The following is a 12195-nucleotide window of genomic DNA, read 5'->3' as shown; positions in this document are numbered from 1 at the left end:
CTGATCTCTCTCTGGCTTTTAATGTCTTGGATTTTGGAATGTGTTCATGGTGTTATATTAACATAGTAATCTCTCGCTTTTTTATCCGGATAGAGGAGGGACATGGGCTCGTGTCTCGGTTTGGTTGCTGATTGGAGTTCTCGTCTACGCTCTCTACGGCCGAAAACACAGCTCCTTGGCCGATGCGGTTTACGTTCCGACAGCTCATGCCGAGGAAATATACCGTTGTGGGACGGGCGATACTTTGGCCTGAAAAGTTTGATTATGAAGATTCAAGAATCAAGATTCGTATCTCTTTGGTTGTAATGTGTAATATCATATAATATGTAATATTGAATTTGTTTGGTCCATGGAAGAAATATATGGTATAATCTATGATATGATATGTAGTAAAAAGCTCGTTGCTTTTTGTGGCTTAGAGTTCAGGAGATTCCTCCAAAACGCTTTGTAAATATATATATAAATTTGCCTACTTCGTTACCGTGAAGATTCGTAAGAGTTCTCTTTTGTTCTCTTTTGCTAATTACTCGTCTTCTAAGGGTTTCCAAAAGTGAATCCTTTTATATTAATTCATTCAACCTATAACAATGTATGTGCTTAAATAGGGTGTATGTTTCGGTGTTCGGTTGAGAATGATTCATTTCTGATTCTTTTGATTTTATAAAAATATATAACAATTTGTTGAGGATTTGATCACCGAAACCTCACCGATCCACTTCGAAACTCTCGTTTGCACAACAACAGGAAAGAAAGGGAGACGACACAGCCATGTACGAGTTCGGTTACCGAGCCGGAGTTCGGGCCTACGTACGTCTCAGGAAGAGGATCAGCGATCTACTAGGGTTACAACCGGAGAGAGACCGCTGGAAGTCGATCGGAGTCAACTTCAGGCACACGGAGAGAAACAAAACTCGCTGCAAGAGAGAGAACATAGCAAAAACAAAAACCGCAAAATCGTTCGAATGAAAGACTGAAACCCTAGGGCTCATTAATCTGCCATTTATAAAAGTACTGAAATACCTTTCGAAACCTCCTAGAGAATCCGAAGCTTTCGGACCCTCTGCTTCATCTAGAAGTATTTGCTGAAGACCAATTCCAATAAATCTCCACCTTCTGCAAAACTTGCAAAACAAACACAAAGCAAACAGAACACGCCTAATCCTAGTATGTCGATCACGTAACTTCCATGTAACTCCCCCTCTGGGCATGGTTCAAGGCGCATTGAACCTACCTTTCTAAGAGAGTCCTTACCGAGCATGTCATAAACACATCTCAGCGTGACACGACGCACCTAGCCTACCCGAGCGAGTGTCCCCCGACACCTCCGCTTCCGAAGACTACCTAAGACCTAGACTAGTATGACTCTCTAGACCGTCTACATGACCCCCTTCGGTGAAGTCTCACACTCCACCTACGGCCCCTGAGGATCAACCCCGACATCTACCTGTCTCCCGAGTCTACCCCGACTGTCCCGAGACTAACCTTGAGTTATACTAGCGAAACCCGAACTCTTGATCCCCGTAGAGATCAAACGACCTACGACCTCTACCCCAAACCTCACCTACCGACTAAGGTATCCCCATGGGTTTTACCCCGTGAAGACTCCCCTAGTCGACCTATAGGAACTCTACCGAAGGCTCAAAACACGTGCACGCACGTGCTCCACCTCGAGAGAAAATGCTCCTAGTGCTACTACCTTCACCGACTCTATCCGGTGACCGGCATTCCCTAACTCGCCCCTTCCTCTGAGCTTCCTACCCGAGGTAACTCCACCTAGACGTGGAGACCTCACCTCCTAACCTCCACCCGAGGAGTAGTCGGAGCATACTAAGAGTACCTCTGAATCATATTCCTGAACCTCGGTCTCCTCCTTCGTCTTCCGGGTCCTATATTCCTTCTTATATTGTCCCTTCTTCCCACAATACCAACACTCCACCTAGTCCTTGGCCTTCTTCTTCCCGACACCCAATTTCTCGGGTTTGCCCTTGACCACTAATCATTCCCTCGTACCTCGATTAAGGGTACCCTGAGTTAGAAGCTCTAGCTCCTTCATCCTAGCTGCCGCCTTCACCTTCTCGACAGAGATTGAGGCTCGGGAATACTTGAAGACCTCTCGGAGCTGCTCGTAAACAGGAGGCAAAGAGTTAAGCAGATAGACCTCTTGATACTCCTCATCTACCTTCACATTAAGGTTGTGAAGGTCCGACAATATCTTACGAAAAATGTCTAAATTCTCCTCTATCGTCTTCGAGGGATCCATCTTGTATCCCGAGACCCTCTACACGAGGTACATTCTATTTGGGAGAGATTGCTTTATGTGCAACCGTTCTAGCTTCCTCCAGACTTCGAAGGACGTCCTTTCGGATAAGACCTTTCTTAGAACCTGATCTGCTAGACACAACACTATGAGGTTCCTAATCCTTCTGCTCCTTTCTTGTCTCTCTTTGAGAGTCGCATACCCGATCCCTTTGCCCCTGGTCCTAATGACCCGGTGGAAAGGATCGTACGCCTCCCGAATCCTCGATTTTCCGAGCTAGAGTTTTTGGGTCCCTTCACCAGTATTCTCCTAAAAGGATGGATCATCCTCTGGCGTGTCACCTAGCCTTAGTATTTCAAGGCTTATGGCCATCTTCTCCTTCCATAAGGAGAAGTCACCATTGCCGTCGAACTTTTCGACGTCAAGGCGCTACATTTGTGCAAACATCGCTAAAGGAAACCTACCTCCCCAACACTAAAACACAACCTAGGATGATCTGATATGAGTCTAAAGACGGCTCTAAACACCGGGGAATGACTAAACCGATCCTAGGAGTACCTGAAACCAGATCTAAGGAGTGAGATCGATCCTAAGGGGACCTAAATATAGGTATTTTTCAACCTAACAGACCTAATAGACTCTAGAGCCGCCTACCTAAGATCTGATTACGTCTAACCAGACCTACCCCAAGCCTAACACTGACCTAATCAACCTAGATCAGACCTAAACCGAATCTATTATGTCCCTTTAAGTCCTAATTAGATCTAAATCAAGTCTCACCTGACCTATCTAAATCTGATCAGACCTAAACTTAGTCTATACAAACCCTTAAACCTCTAATCAGAACTAAATCAAGCCTAAGATGACTTAATCTACTTCTGATCAGACCCTAGAATACACTAGGACGCCCAACTTGACTAACCTAGGCGTGACCAAGGCTTAAACAACCCTAACAAACCTATGTCGTCCTAAATCAGACCTCTAAAATCAGCTAATCTAGTCAAGCCTTCCTGTTCAGATGTAAACCGGTCAAAATACCAGACTCTATGACACTCAACATCTAATGTGAGATCTAAACAGGGTACTAGACTGACCTAAACAAAGGTGAACCGATCTATACAGACCCTGAAACTACCCTAAACTAGTCTAAACAGTCCTAAACCGGACACTTCTAACCTCTATCGAGCCAATCAGACCTACTACCATCCAATCCTAGTCCTAATCAGGCAAGCCTAACCAAGAACCGGACAATCTAGACCTTAACCAATCGATACATACCCTAAAATCGATAATCCCAGCCCAATTTAGACAAGCCATACCAAATTATACCTAAACCGGCCCAAGCCGACCTAAATTTACCTAAACCGGACTCAATTGACCTAACCGGTCCTAGATTGACCTAAACCGGTCTGGGTTATCCCGAACCGGACCTAAATTGACTTGAACCGATCTGAACCGGTCCAATCAACCCCAAACTGGACCTGAACCGATCTAATTGACCTGAACCGATCTGGTTTTCCTAACCTGGTCAACTGTTGACCAAGATTGGTCAACCTTTGACCTAAAACCTGACTAAACCGGTTTGATTTTGAATCAAACTCGGTTCAATTAAAAAGTTTGGTTGAGTCGGCTAAATCGGATCAGAACCGAAAACCCTAATTTGGAACGCGGAAGCCGCCGAGTTAACCCGAGCCAAATCGGACGTTGACTCACCCCGAAAAATGACTCAGTCGTGACTCGAACAAGTCACGACCGAGATTCGCCGGAAACCACCGGATTAGAACCGCCCCCCGCCCCCCACAACCCTAGATCTAACACAAGACGCGACCGACTTACCTCTGGAAACTCAAACTCGTCCGATTTCTTCGACCCGAGTTAGCTCCGAGGGAAATCTTATTTTTCCTCTCCTCCGATCTGATCACCACCTGAGGATTTGACCACTGGTTCAATCTCCCGAGCACCGCCTTTCGCGTTTCAGGACGTGAAACACTAGAAAACACGTTAGAAGGCTCAGATCGGAACCACTGATACTCAGACTTACCTGGATGACCTAGACACCGCCGAAATCCTCCGAAAAATCGCTTCGACGAGGGTTCCTGATACCACTTGTAGAGGATTTGATCACTGAAACCTCACCGATCCACTTTGAAACTCTCGTTTGCACAAGAACAGGAAAAAAAGGAAGACGACACAGCGATGTACGAGTTCACCGTGCCGGAGCTCTGGCCTACGTCTCGGGAAGAGGATCGGCGATCTACTAGGGTTACAACCGGAGAGAGACCGTCGGAAGTCGATCAGAGTCGACTTCAGGCACACAGAGAGAAACAAACCTCGCTGCAAAAGAGAGAACAAAGCAAAAACAAAACCGCAAAATCGTTCGAATGAAAGACTGAAACCTAGGGCTCATTAATCTGCCCTTTACAAAAGCACCGAAATACCCTTCGAAACCTCCGAGAAAATCCGAAGCTTTTGAACCCTCTACTTCATCTGGAAGTATTTGCTGAAGACCAATTCCAATACAATCGGTTTTATAAAAAAATACCATTCGATAATTTGGAACGGTTCGATTCAAAAACGCTACTATATTTTTAAGTTCGGTACAATTCAATTCGGAAGAACACCCTTACTGGTAACGTACTCGCCCGAAATGCGCCGAATAGATATGCCCTTAAAATGCTGTTGGGACTTTAGACACTTGGTGCTTGTGGATATCATTTTCAGTGGAATGGAATTTCGAGATTCCACCAAAAATCGAACTTTTATACGGAACTTCAATGAAACTTTTAATTTGTCCATACCACGACAAATCTCTTCATGGGAAAATTATGGAGTTTACGTGTATATAATATGCACTTCATATTTGTAAAGGTAATAAGAATAATTACTGATTAGTTTAAAAGTTAATATTTATATATACGTCATATATATATATATATATATATATGTGTGTATATCCATAATACGTCTGTCTTTTTCAACAATAATGCAGATTCTTGAAAAAGATTATCGAACGAATCTATGGTTATATATGTGGTTCAAAGAATCTAAACAAAAAATCGAATCGAATTTAGTTTGGTGGATTCACTCGATTCAAATCCTCTATGTTTAAATAGTTGTAACAATGATATTGAATTTAATTAATATGAATCCGATTGATGAAAAGCATTGGTTGAGTGGGGAACTCACCGAAACTACAGCACGAGAATGACATAATGGGAAGAGTTGACTTTTTGGGTGGTCACACAACTCTTCGTATCTTCTTCATATCGATACAACCCTTTACCAAATTATAAAAAAAAAAGTTAAAAAATTTGGAAAATAAATTACATATTTTCTTCTTGTCCTGTATTGAACTCTCTCGCTCTATATATATACATGTATATAGAGAGACCTACACTACACCAGCATCTGTATCCATATTCCTTCATAACTTAAAAGCCTAAAAACATTGGAAAAACAGTAATCTCTCTTTCTTTCTTTTTCCTCTTATAAATCAGAAGCAAGAAACCTTGTCGCCTGTAGTTTGAATCCTTCACTGCAAACCAATGGATCAAAAGGGTTTTGTGAGGCTAATTGTTCTTTTTCTTGGTTTCACCTATGTTCTTGCCTCTGTATCTGCAATCCCTCTTACGAGTAACTCTCTCTCTCTCTCTCTCTCTCTCTCTCTCTCTCTCGTTTGTTTGCTCTATATATGAAATTTAAAAAAAAATAACTATATGTATATATATCTATGTATTGTTTATATGTGTATATGTATACTTAGGGAGCTTGAAGCCGGCCGAGGACAAGCCTTCTTCAGTTCAAAGTCTCTTCGCTCGGGTCTGTCTCTTTCTCTTTCTCTTTCTCTCTCTATATACACACACACATACACATATATATATATGCTAAATTTCTCATAAGCAGAAGATACTCTTAAGAGCAAAATTAGTCCGGATTTTCTCACATTTAATTTAAAATAATCAGTATCACGAAAAGGAACAGAATATTCTTTATGCGAAAAAAATATTTGACGAATCAAGCACTCTCAGAGTATGAACATTCAAGTGAGGTAATGATGACGTATTATTACATACTCATCCATAGAAGTCAACACACGAATGAAAAAAAAAGTCAATTCTTTTTTTTTATTTTTATGCTTATGATATATGTTGAATTAATTTTTAGTAAACTCCTGAGTCGTTTAAAATTTTAAAATATTATATAGATACGACATTTGTGTCTCAATTATGATTATAAATAGAGAGTTTACTTTAGATTTCTTTTGTATATTTCTGTGAGCTTTCCATTGTGAAAAAAAGGAATCCAAATCTAATTTAATTTTTATGTTTTATTTTTTGTGAAATATTTTTTATTATTAAATATGTATATATATTTCATTAGGTATTATATATATATATATATATGTATATTGTTATTATTGATGAGTCACAATGACTTCCACGTAACACCACCTATTCTTTTCTTGCGTTCTTTTCACTGTTTTAGTGGATGTTTGCCATTGCTTATTAGCTGTAAAGCAATATATATTATATATACACATTTTTTTTATTATTTATTCATTTTTTGGGTCAATTTTTACATTTTTTAAGAGTTCAAATTTTTTTATGGATATCGGATACAATTTTCCTAAATTAGAATTATTTTGGTTTTAAGATAATTCATATCATTTTATATTTTCTAATGAAATCAGATTTTACCGAAAAAACATTCTTATGATCTTCTAATAATGATGGTATTGGCCGTCGTGTTAATGACAATAACCAGTCTAACTCCTTATGGCGACTTTAGAAACCTTTCTGTTTTCAGATATTTGTCTCTAAAACATGAGAAAATGTTATCCAAAATAAATTAATGATTTAAATAAATATTATTCAATACTCTATATATCTTATAGTTTTCACGTAAATAATTGGCAGGAGACGGCATATATAAGTGACAGCGGCAGTGACGGAGAGGTGGAAAGAAGAATGGATATTGAAAGCAATGATTATCCAGGGACCGGAGCCAATAATCGCCATGAACCAAAAACCCCCGGAAGAGCATGATTTTTATTTATTTTAAAAATAATTTCATCTTTTTATTTAATTGTTATTATCACTATCGGTTACGTCAGACCAATATACGTTACGCATGGGAATTTGTAGAGTGGATTATGCTATATATATATATATATATATATATATATATATATATTTGTGTGTGTGTGTGTTATGCATGGGAAATATCTAGAAAACGTTCTCGCCATATACACTGATTATTTATTTCGTGATATACGTACGATATTATATAGAGATATAATTTTTTTATATTGTTTTTCTATATGACTGCGACTAATACAAAATACGATTAAACATCGATCTCAATGTTCACACACCCATTAATTGATATATCCATATATCTAGTTATAAAACTGCAAACCAATGACCGAACCCAACAAACATGTGTAACACTTGTCGAGATTTAGGGTTTCATTCCCTTCATTTCCGGTTATTTCAGAGAACCGGTTTGGTTTAATCCGACAAGATTAAACCGGTTTGGTAAAGAATTTCAGGTACCTCGATGCGGAGAATGGAAAAGTGATGCCCCTGATTAAGCCCTGTGGAACCCCTAACCCATTTGTTCGATTTCTCTGTTATGGCGCATGAAATTCTGGCATCGCATAACCAACCGAATGTTACCTCCGGTTTAGCTTGCATCCGAACAGAACCGGTTGCGCTGACCGGGACGGTTGGGATTCCTATGTCCCGCGTTTTTCAGTTAACTATTCTGATGTTATCGTTTAGCAACCGGTCCATACCAAATGACTTCGAATTTTAGCCGGTTATCCCACAAACTCCTGTACAGAATATGCTAACCATGCGTGGTTAACCCACTAGTTAGTGCCCAATGGTTAAGAAGTAGCAAAGTCATTTTAATATCTTGGGTTCAATTCTAGAAATGAAGGATACAATTAATTGCGTGACTAAAAATTGATTCCGAATCTAAGAGGATTAAGTGAACCGAATATTTAGTGAACTTCCTAATTATTAAAAAAAGGTTATCGTCGTTATATCAACAATAATCGGTTAACTTAAACCGGACGAAATATTATTCCAAATAAATTTAGTAGTCCAAAAACTAACATTATGCTCTGCGTTCAGGAGCGGCTAACCATTTGCATCAGCCCGAACCCTAAACCGGTTCTGAGAAATCGAACAATCATGTTCAATTAGTAAAGTAATTAATGCGTACAATCATCTTGTTTTGATTAAGTAAATAATGTGGTCAAAACTAACAGTAAGTATATTTGAATAACATATTAAGATGAAATTCCTTGGAAATCAAATGTTTATTTTTTAATTATTTTTTATAATCTACTGCAAAAAAAAAGATTAAAAAATTGAATTTTTTTCTTCTCTTCAATATGATTCCAAAACAATTACATTCAACAGCTAATTTATAAAATGCTGAATAAATCATGCATTTAAATAGCTTCTCTAAAATCATTCGAGAAGTATTTTTCTTAAGGTATCATTTTGATTTGTTTTTTACGTGCAATTTACCATGTTTTTTTTTTTACTTTTAACATTTTTAGAATCTACACATTTTGAAAAAATATTAGTTTTTTTATCCATTTAAATCACGCTTTTAAATTGTATTATTTTTTATTTTTTATTTTTGGTAAAAAGTATGTATTCAATATGAATTCCTTACAACTTCGTATTCTTTAAAATGATTAGATTGCAAACAAGATTTCATATCTATAAAAATGATAGAAATAGGACACGTGTTGCCCCTCCGACTTTGGTTGGTGAGGTGTCTGTCTGTGATGGATTTTCTGCAGCATCTGACATATGGATTCACGGAATGTGACGGCTCTCTTGTTGCGATTTCGCAATTCTGATCTTTTTGTTTTTACAAAAATACTAAAAAAATGTGGGTAAAACCTTTAAAAAAATATCGACCTTACAAAAAAAATATACAAATAAACCTTTAACTTGCAAAACTGTCATTTAAACCTTAAACTTACAATATATTGACAGAAAAACTTAATAAGATTTCAACAAAGAAAAGGAAAATATTCGTGTGTGAATGAAATGGAAGAGAGAATTGGAGTCATTGATTAACCCGAAAGAAATCTTAACTTCTTGGTTTATTTTCTCAAGGCTTTGATAGCCTTTTATACAAAGAAACAAATCTAAACAACTAACATAAATCTTTCTCACGTACGCCCCACGTTCCTACCTTAAGAATAGGACAAATTGACCAAATCAAAAGATTAAAAACATTTAAAAATAAAACAATAACGGTCCATTATTTTTACTACTAGATTAAACCTAACAATTTCCCCCGTAATCTTGTCTTCACATCCTATCACAGCAACGTCGGTTCGTCCTCAATTTCTTCTCCGAAATGAACTTGTTTTTCTTTTTCCTCCTTGCAATCAGCCCTGAAATGACCGTACTCATGACAATTATAGCACTGTACCTTGTTTATGTCAAATTTCTGATATATCGTCCTTCACTTTGGCATGTGTCACAACGTGACCGACCACGACCTCTACCATTCCATTGTCTTCGACCGCGACCGTGACCTTTCCATTCACCACGTGCGAACAATACCTGTTCGTCATCGCTCGATTCGAATTCCTTTAAGCGTACTTCATGTGCCTTGAGCGATCCCTTCACTTCTTCGACGCTCATCTTCGATAAATCTCCGAACTGTTCTATCGCCGAAGCATATTGGAGGAACTTCTTCGACACCGATCTGAGCATCTTTTCAACCACTTGAACTTGCTCTATCTTTTCTCCCAAAGCCTTCAATTGGCTTACGACAGTAGATAAACGACCAGTGAATTCATCTACTGATTCGTTTTGCTTCATTCTAATCCCTTCGAGTTCTCTCCGTAGGGATTGTGCTCGCACCTTCTTAATCCGAGCATCTCCTAGGTGCATCGTTTTGATGGCCTCCCAAAGCTCTCTTGCCGAGTCTTTCTCTCCCATCTCGAACAAAGTCTCCTCGGGTATGCCTTGGCCTATCGCTGCCACGGCTAACATGTCGAGCCGCGACTCGATCGGTCCTTCCGACTCCACGGCTTCCCACACTCCTTGGGCTTTCATATTGATCTTCATCTTCATCGCCCACATGCCGTAATTTGTTTTTGACAACATCGGATACTGGAGGGTGACACTTCCCTCTTTTACCGACGGTTTCACTTCCGTCGTACTCTGACCACCATTACCGCCATTTCCTCCACTCCGAACAGCACTCGAATAAGACTGAGACATTCTTCCTACCAACCGGGCTCTGATACCACTTTGACAGAAAAACTTAATAAGATTTCAACAAAGAAAAGGAAAACATTCGCGTGTGAATGAAATGGAAGAGAGAATTGGAGTCATTGATTAACCCGAAAGAAATCTTAACTTCTTGGTTTATTTTCTCAAGGCTTTGATAGCCTTTTATACAAAGAAACAAATCTAAACAACTAACATAAATCTTTCTCACGTACGCCCCACGTTCCTACCTTAAGAATAGGACAAATTGACCAAATCAAAAGATTAAAAACATTTAAAAATAAAACAATAACGGTCCATTATTTTTACGACAAGATTAAACCTAACATATATAACTGAATAAAACCTCGAACTTGCAAATTGTTGTTCTAATAATCGATTGACTTGTTTAACCACAATTCTAGACAATCAGAAATCCACGTTAGTTCGGAAAGCTGATGTCATCATATCTACGTAACTAATTTTAAATGAATTTTTGCCATATCAACATTTTTTGGATCAAAATTTAATCCGATTTGAAAGTAAATAAAACCGGTTTTCGAGGTCAACGTAACAGAACATAATCAGATTGAAGGTTTATTCAGTTAAAATTGGTTACGTAAACACGTTGACATCAACTTTCCGACCCAACGTGGATTTCTGATCGCTTGAAATTATGGTCAAACAAGTCAATGGATTATTAGAATAATAATTTGTAAGTTCGAGGTTTTTTTAGGGTTTTATCCAAAAAAATGTTGGTTTAGGATGAAATTCCTCGGAAACCTAGTAGGAGAGAACATATGCAATTGGGGATAATAATTTTATTAAATGGGTCCGCCTCTGCGGATAGTGCACTTTTAACCGGTTCCCGGTTAGATTCAGCTGGAATCACACTACAAAACCGGTTTTCGAAGATATTCCATTTGGAAACTCTCGGAGAACCGGTTTAAAATCGGTTTTCAGACGACGTAGAAAGTTAATTTGAAGCGTTGGATTATTTCGTTAATTATTCAGATAATGTATAATCGATTTATATTAGTTTTTTTTTTGACAAATCGACTTATATTAGTTGAATTTTCGTAACCTTTTATTAAGCTGTAATCTTAGCAGCCACAGAACAAATAACAAGGGATAAATATATTTACATATATAGAGTTGTATCGAATGCATGCCATGAGGAACTAAACATATACAAATTTGGAAGTAATTGATTGGCATTGGAATTGGTACGTAGGGATGGGCGTTTCAACCCGTAACCCGGGAGTTTGGGGGTACCCGGCTTAACAAGTATCCGGAGAAAGGGTATCCGGATATTAGCGATGATGAGATCGGGTTGAACGAGGCCGAGTTTTTGACCCCCCGGTCTGGGTTCGGGTTTCGATTAACTCATAACGGGTACCCTGGGTACCCGGTATATTAATTAAAAATTAAAAATATCTTTATATTTATAACATTTATCTAAGGTATTTTATTATGTATTAAAATATTTTTATTTTATTTAATTATTTTCTATATTCTCAATCTTTATAATTTATGAAATCGAATTTATAATTTATAAAATCGAGTTTTGAATGTTGTTTAAGTTATTTTTATTGAATTTTATAAATTATACAATATTTGAATTATTTATTTATCAGATCCGGGTACCCGTGAGTACGAGACTGAGAATCTCATTGAACCCGG

The 12195-nt window shown here is 38.2% G+C and overlaps 1 protein-coding gene across 1 annotated transcript in view; it reads left to right on the top strand.

Moving 5' to 3' along the window:
* LOC104821399 (cationic amino acid transporter 2, vacuolar-like) overlaps positions 1-491 on the top strand; it is a 5548-nt gene extending 5057 nt beyond the window's left edge. Inside the window, exon 14 of the mRNA XM_010552271.1 lies at positions 94-491. Within this exon, the coding sequence (XP_010550573.1) occupies positions 94-253 (160 nt within the window). The 3' untranslated portion in view covers positions 254-491. The remainder of the gene's footprint in view (positions 1-93) is intronic.
* Positions 492-12195: the final 11704 nt, after the last annotated feature.

The sequence above is a fragment of the Tarenaya hassleriana genome, unplaced genomic scaffold (genome assembly GCF_000463585.1).
Source record: "Tarenaya hassleriana unplaced genomic scaffold, ASM46358v1 Cleome1, whole genome shotgun sequence".
Classification (NCBI taxonomy): Eukaryota; Viridiplantae; Streptophyta; class Magnoliopsida; order Brassicales; family Cleomaceae; genus Tarenaya; species Tarenaya hassleriana.
Note: the sequence above shows the minus strand (reverse complement) of the source record. Positions and strands in the feature narration are given on the sequence as shown.